A 21,930-nucleotide genomic window follows, 5' to 3' on the forward strand; every position below is an offset into this window, starting at 1 on the left:
ATTGTAGACTTCAGGCGAGGGAAACCAGAGGTCCATGAGCCTATAATCATCGGAGGATCAGAAGTGGAGAAAGAGAGAAACTTTAAATTTCTGGGTGTCTCAGAGGACCTGTCCTGGACCCATCAGATAAATATTATTGCGAATAGAGCACGACAGCGCCTTTACTTCCTCAGCAGTATGCGGAGATTCGGCATGTCATTGAAAACCTTGGCAATCTTTGAACAGATGTGTGGTGGATAGTGTGCTGACTGCTGCCCTACAGCCTGGTATGGAAACACCGGTATCTTTGAGCAAAAAGTCCTATAAAAGGTAATGATTTCGTCCCAGTACATCACAGGTAAAACTCTCCCCATTGAGCACATCAAGGGGAAGACTCTCCAGACTATCTACATCTACATGAAACGTTGCCGTAGAAAAGTAGCATCCATATCAAAGTCCTCACCACCCACTCCATGCTCTTTTCTCGCTGCTGCCATCAGGTAGAAGGTAGAGGTGTCTCAGGACTCGCACCAGCAGGTTCAAGAACAGCTACTACCCCTCAATCGTCAGGCTCCTGAACAAAAGGGGATAGGTACATTCATTGAAGGACTCTGTTAAGTTGTTATTTCATGCTCGTTACTTGTTGCTATTTATTACTATCTGCGTTTACAAAGTTTGTTTACGGTTTGCAGATCATGATGTTTACAATTTACAGTTACTGTTCTATAGATTTGCCAAGTAAGCTCACAGAAAAAAGAATCCCAGGGTTGTATGTAGTGACATTTATGTCATCTGATAATACAGTTTACTTTGAATTTTGAACTGTAACGTCCAACACGCTTAAACGTGTCCAATCAGAAGATGAGGGGCATCCCATCTGTCAAAGGTATTCACTCTATCAGTGAAATTTCAGATAAGCTCAAGGTTGCCAAGTTACGAAGAACTGTATGAATGATGCCCACACCCATATACCAGTGTTGTGCGTGGCAAAAATTGTGGCTATGTTACTTAAGTGAGAACAATCGTCTTCCAAAAAGCACGTATAAGTTTTATTTCACTCTGGAGTCAAACAACGATCATAGCAACAATTCCTCTAGTTCAGGTCCTTACATTGGTACATTTCCAAAGAAGTGACCAACATCAACACTGGAAAGAAATAACTCCATGAAACTACTTCCTAAAACTCCGTGGTATTTAATCCGAAGTTGACGACCCACGGACCTGAACTGCAGGAAACCTCGAAACACACGTTCAGGAAGACCGCTGTTCTCATCTCAGTAACATGGTCACTGCGTTTGTTATGCGTAGTACTTCGGTGGTGTTGGTGGTGGGGATATCACCAACTTAACTCTTCCTAACCTAGTCATCTTGAGCTAATCTGAAATTTCTCTGATACCCATGGTAGATGGCATAACGTGACCCAGCGCAAGCTCGAAGAAAATACTTATCATCTCATTGGCTACTTCAAGTCTTCTGTACATTAAGTCTGATTCCCCAACATTAGAAAACTTTCTTTCCCTTCTTGACTATATGACAACTAATTATTCTACAACTTCTTTCGCAACACCCGTCTCCGTGCATAGTTGGCCTGCTGAACACGTCCCAGTACACCAGAACGTCATCAATGACATATTACACAACCTCAATACATTATGCCATCTCCCAACACTTATTGCCAGATACCATAATGTACAGCGGTGTCTAACAAGTTTTATTCATTAAATCTATATCGTTTCATCATATTTCCCTGTTATCCAGGCTACGTCATTCTTTTCTGTGTTGAACTGAGCTGATGAAGGGTGCCTCGCGTAATTTTAGCCCTTTTCCTTTCCATAGGTATTGGCTGATGTATTTAGAATCCCCATCAGTTTCCATTTTTATGCCCTGATCCGACATACTCCAGTCCAGATGGTACAATATGTTGCCATAGAAGAGATGCAGCAAAGATTTACTACGGTTCCGTGGCAATAATGACTCCCGAATAGAGAATACACTCAGACTCTGAATATCATTGCTTCGAAAAATGAGAAGAGACACTGTCATTCTCATAATTCATAAACATAATTAGAATGTAGAAAAGCAGGTACATTGTGCTGAACCTGTGTACTATCCGTCTTCCGCTCACCTGGGTTATAACATAACTTTCTGGCGCAATACTTTGGGGAAAAAATGCGTCAATTTCTAAATATACTTTCAGAATGGCTCCAGAGAGGAAGAATTTAAACTTGACCAACCGAAGAAGCTATAATTATATGACATGGAATATTACCGATTGATATATTTGAGGCAACAATGTTTGACAGGGTGTGATGCTACAAGGTTCGCGAGGCAGAGTTTTATGATTACAGATAAGACTGAAATGTGAGGGGGGGGAAGACAAATTCCTCCTCAGAGAATAACCATTATCAGGAACTCACTACTTCTGGCATTCTGGAAAGTGGAATTGGGTGGGCACCGGAGAAAATTATTTCAAAGACAATGGGGAAATCACAGAACAGTAGAAATTACATGATTGCAAACTTGATTAAACTTCGTGTGTCAGATATAGAAGGAAATGTCAGACCCAAAACAAATGTGAAATGGTGCAAAATTCAAGGTTAGAGCAAAGCCCCAGAAAAACACCGGTCTTGTTTTTGTGAATCCTCTGGTGATTAGACTTGTAAAGTTTTCCATGTTAAATGCGATTGAGGAAAAGTCGAGGCCGAAGACTACTCCGTTGAAGTACCTCTGCCAAGAGGGCGCGAGGCACATTGCTCACCTGATCATGGAGCTTACAATAGTAAGTGAGGTGAAAAAAGAACCAAAAGGACCGATTAAATGCTGAGGAGGAATAAATTGAGAAAAAAAATCAAAGAACTGGGGAATAAAAATAACCTCACTGTGACTGAGCGGGAGGATATCCTTATTTGGCTTAATGGTTTTGAAATTATAAATATTATGTTCTTCGCTGGAGTTTAGAAAAATGAAGGGAAATCCCATTGAAATCTATCGAATACTGAAAGGCCCTGATAGAGCAGACGTGGAGAGGGCGTTTCCTGTACTGCAGAAGTCTAGCATCAGAAGGCACAGCTTCAAAATATAAGGACGTGCTTTTAGAACTGAGATGAGAAGGAATTTCTTTAGCCAGAGAGTGGTGAATCTGTGGAATTCATTATCACGGGTGGTTGCGGAGGCTGAATCATTGGGTATATTTAAAGCGAAGGGTGGCAGGTTTTTCATTATTATTATGCCAACGATTACATGAAGAACGCAGAAGAACGAGATTGAGTGGGATAATAAATCAGCCTTTATAGAATGGTGGAGCAGATTCAGTGCGACAAATAGTCAAGTTATGCTTCTACATCCTCTGGCCTAACTCTCAAAGGCCTGATGACGTGAATTCTAGGCTACAAAGGAAGGAATGGGTGGAGCTTCCTGGGAATTTGACAGAAATTTCCAAATCCACTCTGGCCTATATTTCATAAAAGAAAGACAATGGGGTAAATACAAGATACAGATAATTACTGCATACAAGTCAATCATCAGTGATAGGGGAATTATTGGAAAGATTAGGGGATTAACTTCTACTTGGTGATGCAGGATTTAAAAAAAATATCGTCAGCATGGGTTCATTAATAGGGCATAGTCCAACTAATTTGGCTGGGGTTCAGCAGTTGCGTGACCAGGCGATGCAGTTTGTTGCGCCAGAAGGGCCGGTTCCGTGCTGTATCTGCAAATAAATAAATTTGTATAAATAAATGTGTATATGTATGTGTGCGTATATATATATATATATATATATATATCCAGTAGACATATTTTGACATCAGTGAAAAGGGAACTACAGGGTTGAAAAGTGCCAATTAATTTCGTCCATCTATCGCCAAAGACCAATATATTATAGAATACCAGATGGAAAGTTAACAAGCTTAAAACGAACTATTAACTGTAGCTGAAATTTGATACGTCTTCATTTTATTAACGAAGCAATTCGATTCCAAAGATATAGTACTGCAGCCTTCAACTCCTCTCTGAATTTATTTTGAGTCACCACATAAATACAGGTGTTAGTGCAAGAGCTCAGCAGCTGAAGCATGTTTCCACTTTCCTGGCGAATGAACCTGGGGTCATTGAAATTGGAACCACTGAAATATGGTTCACCTGAAATTTCGATATAGAGGAAATCTACAACATAGGTCATCCACAGAAGGATGAAACTGCCGGAGATCAGGAAGAGTAAAATGGTAGACTTTCTTCGACTCTTCATCTCTGGATCGCTCTTTTTATGTCCATTGTTCCGGGACCTGAAGTTTCTGCGGGCTCTGTTAGCCATAAGAATGTGCCTCACTGTTAGCACATTGCAGAGTATAATTAAGACAAACGGCAGCCCGGGGTTTAAAATTCGTGCACCCCAATCATACACTGTCCACACGAGTGATGTGCTGTAGATTAATTTTCTGGTACAAAACCAGGGCTTATTGTCAATTATGTACAGCGGTTCGTAGATGAAGTACCATGGGATGCTTTTCAAACAGCTCAACACACAGATTACCCCAATGACAAATGCCGCCGTTCTCTCGGTGCAATATTTTGTTTTCAACTTCTGGCAACAAATGGCTACAAATCGATCAAAAGTAAAAGCGACTGTCAACCAGACCGAACTCTCGGTCACTGCATAAATTATCACCGTGCTCAGAGTACAAGCCGGAGTCAAAGACATAAAACTAAATGGAAAATAAATGCTAACAATCCGATTAAATATGACAGCGGAGATAACAACCAGCAGATCTGCCACCGCCATGGACACCAAGTACCATGTGATGCATCTGGAGAGACCGCATCTTCCTTGGGACAGGATCACAATCGCCACTAAATTAACTGAAAGAGGGACATATTTGAAGTTAATAAACCTGATAGGAAAATTCAAAAAAATTTTTAAAAAAAACAAGTGCAAACTTAACCTACGATACATTTTCCAAATTAGAGGGTAATCATTAAAATATGGTGTCAAAAGATGAAAGGTGATTTCCGCTGTCGTTTCCTGACACGAGTTCATGCTATATTTAGGTGTTAACTCTAAATTGTAAGAGCATGTATGGAGTGGAGGTTGTCCATGTGGATATCAGCTTTAAAATTCAATGGTACCTCATGATTTATCTTTATTCACTTTGTCACGTACCCCGTGACGGGTTAAAGTACCAGCAGAGATGGAAAACACTTTGGAGTACGGTATTGCTATTAAACATAGAAACATAGAAACATAGAAAATAGGTGCAGGAGTAGGCCATTCGGCCCTTCGAGCCTGCACCGCCATTTATTATGATCATGGCTGATCATCCAACTCAGAACCCCGCCCCAGCCTTCCCTCCATATCCCCTGATCCCCGTAGCCACAAGGGCCATATCTAACTCCCTCTTAAATATAGCCAATGAACTGGCCTCAACTGTTTCCTGTGGCAGAGAATTCCACAGATTCACCACTCTCTGTGTGAAGAAGTTTTTCCTAATCTCCGTCCTAAAAGGCTTCCCCTTTATCCTCAAACTGTGACCTCTTCTTCTGGACTTCCCCAACATCGGGAACAATCTTCCTGCATCTAGCCTGTCCAATCCCTTTAGGATTTTATACGTTTCAATCAGATCCCCCCTCAATCTTCTAAATTCCAACGAGTACAAGCCCAGTTCATCCAGTCTTTCTTCATATGAAAGTTCTGCCATCCCAGGAATCAATCTGGTGAACCTTCTTTGTACTCCCTCCATGGCAAGGATGTCTTTCCTCAGATTAGGGGACCAAAACTGCACACAATACTCCAGGTGTGGTCTCACCAAGGCCTTGTACAACTGCAGTAGTACCTCCCTGCTCCTGTACTCGAATCCTCTCGCTATAAATGCCAGCATACCATTCGCCTTTTTCACCGCCTGCTGTACCTGCATGCCCACTTTCAATGACTGGTGTATAATGACACCCAGGTCTCGTTGCACCTCCCCTTTTCCTAATCGGCCACCATTCAGATAATAATCTGTTTTCCTATTTTTGCCACCAAAGTGGATAACTTCACATTTATTCACATTAAATTGCATCTGCCATGAATTTGCCCACTCAACCAACCTATCCAGGTCACTCTGCATCCTCTTAGCATCCTCCTCACAGCTAACACTGCCACCCAGCTTCGTGTCATCCGCAAACTTGGAGATGCTGCATTTAATTCCCTCATCCAAGTCATTAATATATATTGTAAACAACTCATAATATTTATTAGTAACTACGCAATACAGTAATATAAATGCAGATAAAGCAAAGAGGTTAGCAATGATTATATATAAGTAAGTGTGGAAATATATGAAAATCAAGCTTCTTCAAGTCTAGGGGTAACTAGATACAGTCTTACGATGATGAGTAAAGTTCAGTTCAGTTCGTGGTGTTGAGTTGAGTAGTGATGGAGAGAGAGAGGGAGAGATTTGAGTCTTCAGTTGAGCTGACCCCGTCGACCTTCTCGTTGTCCTCCGAAATCCTTTAAAAGTTACCGACTGTGACTTCAACAAAGGGGACCGTTTTTCTGTGGTGGAGCTATCAACCCAGGCAAAGGTTGGGCACATGGACAACTCCCCACCGGTCAATCCTTTTTCTCACTGCAAGAGCCACTGATTGATCTGCTGATCGATCCTCCAAAAACCGCTTTTTCTGTGGGCACAACAAAGCTCATTCGGTGTCCAAAAACATGTGCCTGAGGCCTATCATCTGACCTCCTATTTATCTCACTGTACTGGGTACCAACTGTCTCTCAAGTAACTCCTCCTTCCTTTGTCTGTGTACGAAATGTACAAGAAGGCACGTGTCCTTGGAGAAAGCATAAACATACTCCAGAGAAACTATAACATCGATTGTCCATCAAATAATGCCGCCCTCGGTCACCATAGCGACTTACGAGCTGCTTGGTTCACTCTCTCCAACTCAGCAGATCTCGAAAAGTTCCTTGTGCCTTAAAGTGGCAGTCCAAAAGTTAGTCTTCGACTTTCTCTCTCTTTTCAAAACAACATGTCGGTGTTAAATACCTCTCTCTCTCTCTCTCGCTCTCTCTCTCTCTCTCTCTCTCTCTTCAAAAGCACAGTTCATAGGGGTAATTCAGGACCCCGTCACAACTTGTACTCCTTATGTCGAAACTCTGAAAGCGGGAGGTGCATTCAACTTAAGATATTGTTGAATCCATTTGGTGAATTCAGGATTGTAGTGTTCTATGGCTCTGTGACTCTAATACGACAGACTGTGAGATCGGAAGGCAGAGTAAATCACCAGGCGCAATTTTAATAGGTGAATTGTACTTAGTGCTAACAACGAAAGGGGAAGCAAAGCGTGCCACAAGTAACAAGAGGGACGAAAGACTTGCATGCAGAACATGGTACTTGTTGTTCTTTGGCGTCATGAGGGTAATGAATCAGAAAGCTCGCGGGATATTCGCTTTTATTCATTTACAAAATCCTACATCAAGTAGAAGTGTTAGGGAGGTACATAAAGTCGGTGAATACGGAAACACAGTAACTCCTGTTCTGCCGCTTATGACACCTGCTTGATGTGTTAAACTGTCAGTAGAATGTCGCTGTTTATTAGAAGTGTGGAAAGGACACTTAGCTCGCATGTTAAAACAGCTATCAATCAAATCTACAGTTTTCCCAACAGTGGAAATGTAAACATACTCTTCACAATGTGTCGCTAGGAGTATTGAGCCTCAACACAACAAGTACAGCGTAAGAGTGCTGTTGAAATACAAGACAGCTGGGAACTCTTCCAGCTGACAGAAGCAAAGTCACTCTGACCTGAGATTGGAAGATGCAGATTACAGGTGACTCTTGTGTGTGCACACTCCGAGGTTAAACGCTGTCTCTGTTGCCTTTGATGTTTTTAAAGTGTTTAAGGGCCTTACCGCAAATATCCGTAAAACACTAACTTGTCGCTGCAGCACACTATGCACTTCGGTTATAATAATCAGAAATGTCATTTAAAAAATCTTCAAAATTCAATATTGAATCTGTCCACAGTCAGCTTGTTCACTCGCGGCAAGCGCCCCATGGTAGCAAAGCAGTTAGAACAGGGGTGTACAATCTTTTACATTCCATGCGTCAATTTTTTTTTTCACGCACAAGTTCAGATGCGATTTTTTAAGCACGAGCTCTATATTAACATATTTTTGCAAGAAGTGAAAATAATTGACGCATGGAAAGTAAAATTTTGACCACACCTGAGTTAGAAGGTCGCTATTACATCTCGGGACGTCGGAGCTGAGAGTTCAACCCCGGAGTCCTAAGTAAGGAGTCTCTGTACGTCCTCGCCGTGGAATGCGTGTGTTTTCTCCGGGTGCTCCGGTTTTCTCGTACAGTCCAAAGACGCACTGGATAGGTTAATTGGACATTGTAAATTGTCTCGTGATCAGTGTAGAATTAAATCGGGGGTGTCGGGGCTTGCTGGACGGCCCTGTTCGAAGGGTCGGAAGGGCCAATTTCACACCGTATCTTTGATTAATTAATGAATTAATCGATAGATAAATAAATAAATAAACAAAGAAATAAGCAAAGCGAGCGGCTTTCCAATCTGTTGAACATGTCACATTGTTCGCATCCATTATATCGGACAGGCCAAAGCCCATCTACTGGTTATCAGAATAGAGAAGCAATGCTTCAAGAATGTTATTGAGCATCACGAAAACCGATAGCCGTCGAGAATTAGAAATCCCTCCCCCAGCTCTGATTAAATTGATGTAGTATCTGCAAAATCTATTGGCATCTTGTATCTCTTCAGTCACAGCGCAGAGAACACCTTCATAACAGATCAAAAGATCATCTCCCCTATAACCTTCATGCACGTATATTCTATTGAGTTGCTCCCAAGGTCAGACTATGAACAAACTTTATCTGGTTCAAGTTGGAAAATCAGCTTGATTTTTATAGTCTCCAGTTTACATTTTGCAGCAACGCATTAGGTCAAAATCTGTGCAACTGTATCTTGGTTCCAGACCGTCTTCAGTAGGATTCTAGTCAAACCGATGGACGTTTTAGGAAGTTACTAAAACGCTTATCTTAAGTATTACTGGAAAAGTCTGCAATTGAACTATCGGTAAGTTGGTTAGAGAGGTAACAAACACAAGGAGACGGATGTGCCACACTGTTAATTGCCAATGAAAGCAGTCATATAATAAACAACGATTTATGCACTAATTGGTTTAGTAGAAATGCTTACCCGGAACCCCGAAGGCTGCAAGAATTGGGTAGTAAATGGCGTAAACTTGGCCACTTATTCTGTCATGCATTTTTCATGATAAGAGTTAGTTTCTCCCGGAGATAGTCTGCCACGAAGATTCTCCTCCACAGATCAATCAGTCTTTCATTTATATGCTGCGGTAATCCACAGAGAGACAATTACTGTCAACGGCCATTCGGTATTTGAAAGACGAGATTTGGCATTTGTTCCCTTAGCTCATTGTCTGTCCTACAATAGGGAGGTGATTCGGAAAATTAAACAAATACACTTCAGTGATTTGGAATGCAGGAGGCGTTAATTAACAGAGTCGGATGGTTTAATATGAATGTCCTGTATTATCACATTGTAAATCCCATCCGAGTAGTACGAACTGTTCAGACATAATACAAAATATTTCTTCAATGCGCAAGGAATTCACAAAAAAATAGTTACATCTTAGCAAATCGTAAGAATATCCCCGCCACAGAAGCAGTGCACAATGTTTTAAAATGTACTAATACTGTTATAGCGAAATCTGAGAACAGCAAGTGCTACAAGAAACAGTCTAAATAATTCTAGTCCATATTATCTCCATGCATCGTAAACAGCATTCACACAATCCACGGTGTACATCTGTCACATCAGTGAATGGCACAACTTTTGAGGTAATAAAAAAGCTGAATACCTCTCAAAGCTGCAAAGCGTCACGGGCATGTAAATGTAACACATGATCGGGATCAACCTCAGAGATGTGAAAGATATTGAGAAGTCCTAACCCTAAACCTTCTTAATTCCTCCGTCAAAAGGCCATCCCCTTCTCCCAATTCCTCCCTCTCCGCCGCATCTGCTCTCAGGATGAGGCTTTCCTTTCATTCCAAAAGAAGGAGATGTCCTGCTTTTTCAAGGTAAAAGGCTTCCCTTCCTCCAGCATCAACGTTGCCCTAAACCGCATCTCTGCCACATCAGGCACGGCTGTTCTCACCCCATTCTCCCACCACCCTACTAAGGATAGAGTTCCTCTTGAACCCACATGCCACCCCACCAGCCACCACGTCCAGCACATAATGCTCTGCAACATCCGCCATCTCCAACGAGATCCCACCAGCAATCCCATCTTCCCTACCCCCACTTTCTGCTACCCGCAGGTATCGATCCCTACGTGACTCCCTTGTCCATTCGTCCCTCCCCACTGATCTCCCTCTGGCACTTACCCTTGAAAAAGGAACAAGTGCTACAACTACTCCTATACCTCCTCCATGACAATCACTCTGGGTCCCAAACCTTCCAGGTGAGGCGACATTTCATCTGTGAGTCTGCTGGGGCCATATACTGGGTCCGGTTCTCCTGGAGTGGCCTCCTGCATATCGGTGAGACACAACGTAAATGGGAGACCACTTTGCTAAATACCTACGCTCCGTCTGCTAGAAAAAGCGAATCTCCCAGTGGCCACCCATTTTAATCCCACTTCCCATTCCAATGCTGATATGTTATGAGGACCCAACACGGAGGAACGACACGTTATATTCCGTCTTCGTAGCCTCCAACTTGATTGCATGGACATCGATTTCGCGAACTTCCAGTATATTTACCAATCCATATTCGCTTTTCTCTCTCTCACCTTATCTCCTTGTCTGCCTACCCCTTCCCTCTGGTACTTCTTCCCCTTTTCTTTCTTCCCCGACCTTCTGTACTCTCATATCAGACTCTCCGTTCTCCAGCCCTGTATCTTTTTCACCAATCTACTTACTTCACCCCTCACGCTACTGTTTCACATCTTTGTGTTTCTCCCTCCCCGCTTCCTCCTTTTAACTCTACCTCTTATCTTCTTTTCTCTTCAGACCTGTTGAAGTGTCGCTGCCCGAAACGTTGACGGTTCTCTTTTCCATAGACGCTGCCTGGCTTGTTGAGTTTCTACAGTACTTTTTGTGCGTTGCTTGGATTTCCAGCATCTGCAGATTTTCTCTTGTTTGTGATTGTTAAGGATTTAGAATTTTAGGGTTAAATAGGTTTGTTCGCCAGATGTAAAGTGCTTACTTATCCGTAGATAAGTAACTGGCATTTCTCAACTCGTACTTGACACATGAAGCTCACCATAGTTTGGAATCACGTCATTCTACTTTCCTGTGATTTCCCCATACTTTTGAAAATACTTTTCTTCATTGACCACCTAATTCCACTTTCTATTAATGTTACAAGCAGTGAGTTATAGACAATGATTATTCTGTGAAAACGGAGGTTGTTCTTTTTCCATACATTTCTGTTTTGCCGGTAGTTAGAAAATTCTTCCACCTGAACCTTCTAGCAACTAAACCCGTTAAATATTCTTGCATATAAAGTATGAGCCGGCTATGCTTCAGGTCAGATAATTACAGCCTCTTCAGCTCGTCATAGTTCAAATTCTTCCCCTCTGTCCATTGTGATCTTTTGAAATCCTGCTTTGAACTGTTTCCGCCAGAAACGCATTCTTTGCCTTCAGTGTGCTTAAGAAGGACATTGCACAATTTAAGCACAATGTAGCTACTTGTCTAAACTACAATTCTGTTTATGAATCTTGGGAATGAAAACGACTCCAATGTTTTCCCTAAATAATAAAGTATAGAGCTTCAATATATTAAAGCTCTTTTCACCTGGCAACTCCTCAACCATGTAACGCAGTTAATAAGTTTTTGCTCTAACGCTCCTATAGCATTATATTCCACATCAGGTTTGCTTCGTACATGTAGGATAATGGACGTAAACAAAGTAAAGGGAAAAGTAACATCTATGGAAAGGAAGAGTTAAGATGTTATATGAAGCACCCTTCATCAGCCCTGATCAGTAGGGCAACAGAAATTGCGTACGAAACGACATGAATTTCATTAATGAAGTGAATATCTGCTGACGATGGTTGCGTAATATGTTGCTGATGACGTCCTGTTGCACAGGGACATATTCAACAGGACAGCTATACCTAGAGATGATTATTTTGAAATACGAGGAATTAATTACGATATCATCCAGTAAAGGAAGAATGTAATCCAAAATTACGGAATTAAGTATAACGTCTGGAACGCTTAAAGGTACCCAGGCAGAGGATGAGGAATTTGTTGGATCACGCTAGCCTATCTGCCACAGGCATTCACCTCATCGGAGTATTTTCAGGTAAGCTCCTAATCGCCAGGTTACGAAGAACTAGATTGATAACGCCCTTCCCCATCCCAGTGTTAAGTATAACAAGCGTTGTTGCCATGTTATTTAAGTGAGAATAATTGTTTTCCTGAAAGCATGTATTGGTTTTATTTCGCTCTGGATTCGGACAAGGGTCATGGCGACAAATCCTCTTGTTCAGGTCGGTAAGTTTGTACATTTCCGAAGAAGTGACGAACATCAGTACTGGTTACATACACAAAATGCTGAAAGAACTCAGCAGGTCAGGCAGCATTTACGGAAAAGAGTATAGTCGATGTTTTAGGCCGTGACCCTGTATCAGTACTGGAGGAAAAAAAGGATGAATTAGAGTAAAAAAAAAATGGGGGTGGGGCGAAAAGCCACAATGTGATGTAAAGCCGGAGTGGTGGGAGGGCTGAAATAAAGAGCAAGGAAGTTGAGTGATGAAATAGATACGAGGCTGGAGAAGGCGAAATCTGATAGAAGAAGGCAGAATGCCACTGAACAAAGAAAAAGGAAGGGCGAGCTCCAGACAGAGGTGACAAGGTGCGGGAGGGAACTGGGAATAGGGAAAGTTGAAGAACAGGGGGATGGCATTGCCAGTAGTTCGGGAAATCGATGTTCTTGCCATCAGGATAGAGGCTACACAGATAGAATATAAAGTGTTGCTCTTCAAACCTGCGAATGGTCTATCGCGACAGTAGAAGAGGCTGTGGACTGATATGTCGGAATGGGGATGGGAAGTGGAATTAAAATGGGTGGCCACTGGGAAATCCCGCTTGTTCTAGTGGACGGAGAGTAGGTGAGCATCTATGCTCCGTTCGCCAGAACTCCTCCTCTGTCGCGAAGAGGCCACACTCAGGTTGGAGAATCAACATCTTATATTCCATCTGGCATGAACATTGATTTCTCGAACTTGCGGTAATGCACGCCCACCCCTCTTTCACTATTCCCCATTCCCATTTGCGTCGCACACCTTATCGCCTCCCTCTAGTGCTCCTCCCTCTTTTCTTTATCTTACGGCCTTCTGTCCCCTCCTATCAGAATCCCCCTTCTCCAGCTTTGTATTTCTTTCACCAATCAACTTCCCGGTTTTTAACTTCATTCCTCCACCTCACACGATTTCACCTTTCATCTTTTGGTTCTTCCTCCCCAAACCTCATTTTCTTACTCTTATTCCTCACCTTTTCTTTTTCTCTAGTCCTGCTGAAGGGTCTCGGCCCGAAACCTCGACTATACTCTTTTCCATAGATGCTGCCTGGCCTGCTGATTTCTTCCAGCATTTTGTATGTGTTGCTTGGATGTCCAACCTCTGCAGATTTTCTCTTCTTTTCAGTACTAGCTCCTACTGCTTCCTGGAGGGAATTAATTCAATTACCCCTACTTCCTACCTGTTTGTGGTGATGCTTCCCAGAAGTTGTTCTTTTTTCTTAGTTTACCAGGGATTTCGGTTTGTCATGGTGGGCTGGAAAGAAACAGAACATTTGATTCCCCTTCAGGTGACAAATCCTCAAAGGTCGGTTAGTTGGTACATTTCCGAAGAAGTGACGAACAGTTGTATTTCCTGCATTGAAAACCGCCAGTAAATTGTCGTTCGTTCTAAGTAACACCATTTTAAACCGAGGTGGTGCTCCCTGAATACTTTTGGGAGTCTCTTATGGATTTTGGGCTGCTGGTCAAGAAAATAATCATGCAATTTCCCTATCACGCACTTTTGTATTGAAATCGCCTATAGTTGTTATTTAAATTCTTAATTCAATTAAAATGTTGGCTACAATGTGAGCTGAGAAGTTTTCTATCTTGTCCAGACACGCCTGGGTATGCTTAGGCAGTGTGGATGCTGCATGGTAGGACAGGTTTTAGAAAGGCTAGAATGACATCACGCACAAGCCGTTCTATGTATTTTGTAGATATGTATATCCGTTTAAGATCATATTGTACGCATGTTCTATTTGCATAGCACATGTTGCGGACTCATTATAATAAAGTAATTGTATATTCAGGAATATTTATGATAACAAAATGTCTCGCCAATGTTGCAACAGCCGCGATACTTTTTGTTATATTTGTGGCGTGTTTCTGCTTAAGTGTCAAAGACGGAGCGTGACTAATCTCATTAAGAAAGCCTCTGAGCTCTACTCTGGGCGTATCATTGGCGACAAAGTCAAAGCCGAAGCTCCTCATACCTGCTGTGCAACATGCGCTGTCGACCTTAGAGCTTGGCTCAGAGTTACTCGAAAGTCAATGCCGTTCGTCGTCTCGATGATATGGCGAGTGTTTTGTCTGACCAGCGTGTCTGGTTTCTTCACTAAAAGCAAGAAATCCAATCTCCCTTCAGAATGAGACCTGCACTTCATGATGATAGTCTTCCTGTGCTGGAGGCCTGAAGGCTAGAGCAGGCAGAGGAAGATGCGACGATCCACGAGCCAGGAATGGAAAACAACACCGATACTGATGCGCATTTTGAACTCTTTATGTCGAGTGAGCCTCATATGATAAATCAATATGAGTTAAATGACCAGGTAAGAGATCTGGGTTTGTCAAAGGCAAAAGCAGAATTATTGAATTCAAAACTGCGGGATGGAATCTACTGCACCAAGCACAAAGGTTTCCGTGGAGGATTTCGATATTTGAGACAGATGTTTCCCAGAATAACTGATGCCTAAATAGGGAAGGCAGTTTTTGATCCACAAATCAAGGAGGTCATCAATCACAGGCTATTCTACGAACTTCTAGTGGGACTGGAGAAAGTCGCATGGAAAGCACGCAGGGAAATTGTTGTAAATATATTGGTAACTACAGAGAACCAACCTACGTGCAGTTAATTGACAGCTCGTTCAAGCATACAAAACCGGGAAGCGCACGTGTTACTAAAGATTCATTTTCTACATTCCCATTTAGACTTCTTCCCTGCAAACTTTAGCACTGTTAATGTGAGCATGGTGAAAGATTTTACCAGGGCATGGCGGTCATGGACAAATGGTGTCAGGGCAACTAGAGTCTATCAATGCTGTCTGATTATTGTTGGACACTTAAGCGAGAAGCCTCGGACACTGAGTACAAACGGAACTAGGATGCCGTGCACAATCCTGACTTGACGGAGACAGCCGTGAGAAGCACAAAGGAACAACTGGAGAAACTTCTGAAATGCCTGCTTCGCTGCCGCTATTACTGTGCGATCGAGAATCTCCGGAGGAGAAAGCCCCAAATCCTCGGTTTGCATATTGCCTGTTGCCGAGGCCGGGGTCGAAGCGTTCGGCAGAGATGGTGCTCGGTGCTCGGTGTCGGAGAGCTGGTCGGAGGCTCGAAGTTTTCGGACGGACTCGGTCGGACTGTAGTCGGGTGCTTCCAGGGTGCTGCATTGGCAAGTTTGCGGCGCTGGAGGTTCATGGCAGGGAGAGTTTTCTTCCTTCTACTGTCTGCATGAGATGTTGGGACTTTCGAGAGACTTTGAGACTTTTTACCGTGCCCATGGCCTGTTCTACTATTAAATTACGGTATTGCTTCCATTGTTGTAACTATATGTCATAATTATGTGGTTTTATCAGTTTTTTTAGTCTTGATTTGTCTTGTGTTTCTGTGATATCATCCTGGAGGGAAAAGTTATATCATCTCTTAATGCATCGATTACTAAATGACAATAAAAGAGGACTGCGTATCTTCATAATCTAAAAAAAAAGGATTCAACGAATCAATTTTAGCTTAGTTGAACGATTGCAAAGCATCAGCACTGTTGCCCAATTGAACGTATTATATTCAATGTAAGCTAATTTCTTGTTTCTCCAAATTCCTACTTAATACAAGTAGTCTGCGTTATATTTGTGTTCATCCCTGATTATCAAGAACACTGGACAACGAAGTTCTAAGTTCAAAATACATTTATTATCAAAGTATGTCTATATTATACAACCTTGAGATTCTTCTCCTTACAGGCAGCCACAAACCAAGATAGCCAAAAGAACACATTTTACAAAACCAACAAGCACCCAATGTGCTATTCCAATTTTAAATTCTCCAGCAAGGACCATACCCATCCTTATCTATAGGTATACTGAAAGTTGAGGAGTTGTGGTCACTGCTCCCTAACTGTTCGTCCACTGAGCCATCAGTTAGCTGGGCAGGCTCTTACCACAACACCAGGTCTAGTAAGGTACTTCCTCTCGTTGCGCTGTCCACATATTGATTTCAGAAATCTTCCTAGTTACACTTAACAAATTCTGCCCCATCTAAACCCTTGCACTAAAAAGTCCCTTGTTTATATTAGGGAGTTTTAAATCCCCAATGAGAACAACCCTATTATTTTCACATATTTCCTAATCTGTTCATAGAACATAGAACATAGAATAGTACAGCACAGTACAGGCCCTTCGGCCCACAATGTTGTGCCGACCCTCAAACCCTGCCTCCCATATAAGCCCCCACCTTAGATTCCTCCATATACCTGTCTAGTAGTCTCTTAAACTTCACTAGTGTATCTGCCTCCACTACTGACTCAGGCAGTGCATTTCACGCACCAACCACTCTCTGAGTAAAAAACCTTCCTCTAATATCCCCCTTGAACTTCCCACCCCTTACCTTAAAGCCATGTCCTCTTGTTTTGAGCAGTGGTGTCCCGGGGAAGAGGCGCTGGCTATCCACTCTATCTATTCCTCTTATTATCTTGTACACCTCTATCATGTCTCCTCTCATCCTCCTTCTCTCCAAAGAGTAAAGTCCTAGCTCCCTTAATCTCTGATCATAATGCATACTTTCTAAACCAGGCAGCATCCTGGTAAGTCTCCTCTGTACCCTTTCCAATGCTTCCACATCCTTCCTATAGTGAGATGACCAGAACTGGACACAATACTCCAAGTGTGGCCTAATCAGAGTTTTATAGAGCTGCATCATTACATCGCGATTCTTAAACTCTATCCCTCGACTTATGAAAGCTAACACCCCATAAGCTTTCTTAACTACCCTATCCACCTGTGAGGCAACTTTCAGGGATCTGTGGACATGTATCCCGAGATCCCTCTGATCCTCCACACTACCAAGTATCCTGCCATTTACTTTGTACTCTGCCTTGGAGTTTGTCCTTCCAAAGTGTACCACCTCACACTTCTCCGGGTTGAACTCCATCTGCCACTTCTCAGCCCACTTCTGCATCCTATCAATGTTTTTCTGCAATCTTTGACAATCCTCTACAGTATCTACAACACCACCAACCTTTGTGTCGTCTGTAAACTTGCCAACCCACCCTTCTAGCCCCACATCCAGCTCGTTAATAAAAATCACGAAAAGTAGAGGTCCCAGAACAGATCCTTGTGGGACACCACTAGTCACAATCCTCCAATCTGAATGTACTCCCTCCACCACCACCCTCTGCCTTCTGCAGGCAAGCCAATTCTGAATCCATCTGGCCAAACTTCCCTGGATCCCATGCCTTCTAACTTTCTGAATAAGCCTACCTTGTGGAACCTTGTCAAATGCCTTACTAAAATCCATATAGATCACATCCACTGCACTACCCTCATCTATATGCCTGGTCACCTCCTCAACGAACTCCCTCAGGCTTGTTAGACACGATCTGCCCTTCATAAAGCCATGCTGACTGTCCCTGATCAGACCATGATTCTCTAAATGCCTATAGATCCTATCTCTAAGAATCTTTATCCAACAGCTTTCCCACCATAGACGTAAGGCTCACTGGCCGATAATTACCCGGACTATCCTTACTAACTTTTTTGAACAAGGGAACAACATTCGCCTCCCTCCAATCCTCCGATACCATTCCCGTGGACAACGAGGTCATAAAGATCCTAGCCAGAGGCTCAGCAATCTCTTCTCTCGCCTCGTGGAGCAGCCTGGGGAATATTCCGTCAGGCCCCGGGGACTTATCTGTCGTAATGTATTTTAACAACTCCAACACCTCCTCTCCCTTAATATCATCAATGTCCTGGTGGTTATTTGAGCGTCTGTAGTACAATCCCACTAGTGTGATTACACCCTTCCAATCCTAAGTTTTACCCAAATGAACTCGGTGTCTGACCCCTCTATTATGCCTCCTCTGATTGTAGCTGTGACGGTGTCTCTGATTATTTGTGCAAATTTCTTCCACCCTCCCCACTTTTACCTCCTCCTCTACCTTTTTATAAAACTTAGAAAACCTGTATATTGTCCATCCATTCCAGCCCTTCTCTCAGCCAAGTTTCAGTACTAGTTATAACAGAATAATTCCATGTACTGGTCCATGCTCTAAGTTCGTCAACTTTATCCATAATATTCCTAGCTTTCAAATATACAAACTTCAAACTATCCGACGCATCATACTTGATATTTCGACTTTGCCTTTCAATACTTACCCTGACGTCTACCTTCTGGTACGATATTGTCCTTACTGACTTGGGACTCCGTTTCCTAGACGTTAATACAAACTCATAAAAGAAACGGTACCTTACTATAAATCCAAGCCTGATGCAATTTTAGAGTCAGAGTCCTACAAAATAAATAAATTCATTAGGACAATCCATAATAAACGTCCGGATATATTAATACGAGATAAACAAGCAAGAAAAAAGATACTTAATACATACAGCTATTCAAAATACACAGAGAATAACAGAAATCAATAAATGAAAAACACTAGAAATATGCTGAATTAAAAGAGGAAATTGAGAAACTTTGGAACATGAACGATGTATACATTGTCCCGACAGTAATATCTACAACTGGTATCATCCCAAGGACACTACCCAACAGCATCAGGTAGTTCGAGCTACACGGTATTATCTATATAAACGTTCAGAAATCCACATTACCAAACAGCACTAGAATAGCCCGAAATTTTCTAGGAATTTAGAAATTAGTGTGCTTGGCTATGCCCGTAGTTGGGGTTATTGTAATAACAATAATAACAATGAGAATAGTTTTCGTTATTGCATCTTGTGTATTTGTGTCCATCCTGTTGGGTGCAGTTATTGATTCTTCTGTGTTTCTTGGAGTTACTGTTGATGCTTGTGAGAAAACTTTGATAATAAATTTACTTTGAATATTGTACGAGCAGCATCCCTCTTAGTCGGCTGAACCGAATTATGGCGCCAAGGATGTACTTAGTAGATTAGATTGAAACTGGCTTCGTAGGAACAACACAGAGGGCAGTGATGAAGGGACGTTATTCTGACTGAAGGGCTCCTCTAGTTGTGTTCCTCTGTGATCAGGGCTGAGACTTCTGCTCTTTGTGAGGTACGGTACATAAATGATTTCGACGAAAATGTTGGTAGGTGAATTGGTAATCTTGCAAAGAGTAGAACATTTGGGGGAATTCTTGATAATGGGGAAGAATGCTAATGGATACAACAGAACGATGACCAGCTGGAAATGCAGGCGGAAAAATGACAGTTGGCGTTTAATTCCCACAAGTTCAAGGTCCTGTATTTTCGGAGTACACATTTTTTACAATAAATTGCAGAGGAATAAGAAACAAATAGACCTTGGGATGCGAGTTCATAGCTCTCTGATAGCGAAAACACAAATGGGTAACATGGCAAGATGGTAAAAGGCACGTTTGACTTCGTCTGTGGGGGAATTGAGTATAAGCGTAGGAAAGCCATATTGTACTTGTAGGAAACGATGGTTGGGCCGCATTTGGAGTATTGTGGCCAGTTGTGACTGCCGCATTGCATATGTGAAGAATTTGGACCGAGTGCAGAAGAGGTTCATGGTGATCTTGTCTAAGTTAGATAGGATTCGCTATCAGGTTAGGTGGGTTAAGTTTGGGTTGGTCTCCCTCGAGCGTCAGAGGCTGAGGTGAGACCTGATCGAAGTCTATAAGATTAGAAGGAGTATGGAAAGACGAGAATTGTCATTTTTCCCCCAGGATTGAAAGGCCAAATATCAGAAAGCACAGGTTTAAGGCGAGAAAGGAAAAGTTGAAAGGAAATTTACCAGGCAACTACAGTTTGTTCAGTGTGGTAGGTTCCTGGAAGTCTCTGCCAGGGAGGAAGTGGAAGCAGATACGAAAGCAATGTTTCATTGGCACGAAGACAATCATATACAGGCCAGCAAGCCCAAGTGAACTTCATTGACTGTGAGTCTCAGAAAGGCTAAATCAGGACTCATTGAGGAATCAGGTTTGGAAAGGCTGGCAGCTTCAAGTCCCTGAACATCAACATCTCACAGTACCTATCCAGGTGCTACCTATCAAGGCAATTGTAAAGAAAGCACGCCAGAGGTTATACGTCATTACGAGTTTGAGATTTTGGTATGTCACTGCAGACGCTTGCAAATTTCGATGCTCGAAGGAGAGCATTCTGACTGGTTACGTTGCCATCTGGCATAGCGCTTCCAATCCACAGCATCGCAATTGGGTGTGGCGGGCTGTAGAATTAGCTAATTCCATCCGGGCGCAACTCTGCCTGCAAACGAGGACATCTTCAAAAGGCTGTACCTCAAGAAGGTAGCCCCCATTATTGAAACGTCTCGCTATCGGGGACATGCTCTCCTTTCGTTAGTATAATCCGGAGGAGGTACAGGGGCCTGTGGACGCAGACTCAACGGATTAAGAGCAACTTCTTCCCCTCTGCCATCAGATTTTGAAGCAGTCCACGAACCCACCAACACTACGTTTTTCGCGTTCTGCACGATTTTCTTATTTCGTAACTTAAAGTAATTTCTCTTTCCTGCATTCTACTGCAGCCGCAAAACAACATATTTCACAACATATGCAAGTGATATTAAACGGTTCTGACTGTCAACAGAGCGGGGTCGCTAGGGTATGGAGCACGTGCAGGCAAATGGGCTTTGTTTCGTTTGGCACAGGTATCGTGGGCTGAAGTGCCAGTTACTATTCTTTGTTCCATGTTTTATGACACTCTGCTGAACACCCGATCAGAGTCAAAAGTAATCTAGAAACAGAGAAATTCCTTTGATTTGGTGGGCATTCCTTGCAGTGGGGAGATCGTCAGTCAGTTTGGAAGAGATTTCGGTGAAATATCATCGACCTCAAATAAAGAAGTTGTTTTCCTCTTCACGGATGCTGACTGACCGCTGAGTATATGGTACTACTATGAATTAACTATAAATACGTTACATCATATTTCACCAGAAGAGGGACTTTCTTGACTAGAATGGCAGAGGCTAAGACCATTTGAAGTTTTCCTCTTCTCTTCAATCCTATTCCTGCATTCAGCTTCTATTGCGGAAAACTGATATTTATTAAAGTCGGGTGACGTCAGTAATGAGGGATTCTCCAGTCGTCGAGGATTCCGAGTATTTAGGATTAATGCGTTTATGAAATGTGAGGGAAATTTTGAACAAACAGTGAAGAAAAGGTTTCAGAAATGTAAAAAGATGTCAGAGCATCTGCGGGGGCGTTTTGTTCGCATTTTTGTGCTGGAGGAGGGATTTGGGGGTTGATGTGCCTGTTCCGTTTTCGTTCAATTTTTTTCTGTGCGGAAGGGGGATTTGTGGCGTGATGTACCTGTTCCGATTTTGTTTGTTTTTTAATGTAGGAGGGATGTGGTAATCTTGCTTGTTCCGATTTTTTGTTTTTGTTTTCTGCGGAAGGAGTAATTTGGGGATTGATGTGCCTGCTCCGTTTTCGTCCGTATCTTTCTTGTGCGG

At 42.5% G+C, this 21,930-nt stretch overlaps 2 protein-coding genes across 2 annotated transcripts in view; one reads left to right on the forward strand and one right to left on the reverse strand.

Annotated features, from left to right (window-relative positions):
• LOC140203660 (probable G-protein coupled receptor 139) overlaps positions 1-21,930 on the forward strand; it is a 79,415-nt gene that overhangs the window by 38,193 nt on the left and 19,292 nt on the right. The gene's annotated exons all lie outside the window — the stretch shown is intronic.
• Positions 3,929-9,253, reverse strand: LOC140203971 (probable G-protein coupled receptor 139). The gene is made up of 2 exons (XM_072270166.1): positions 9,184-9,253; positions 3,929-4,836 (listed from the first exon to the last, which is right to left on the reverse strand). The coding sequence occupies exons 1-2, from the start codon at positions 9,251-9,253 to the stop codon at positions 3,929-3,931; spliced, it is 978 nt and encodes a 325-aa protein (XP_072126267.1).

The sequence above is a fragment of the Mobula birostris genome, chromosome 10, assembly GCF_030028105.1.
Source record: "Mobula birostris isolate sMobBir1 chromosome 10, sMobBir1.hap1, whole genome shotgun sequence".
Classification (NCBI taxonomy): domain Eukaryota; kingdom Metazoa; phylum Chordata; class Chondrichthyes; order Myliobatiformes; family Myliobatidae; genus Mobula; species Mobula birostris.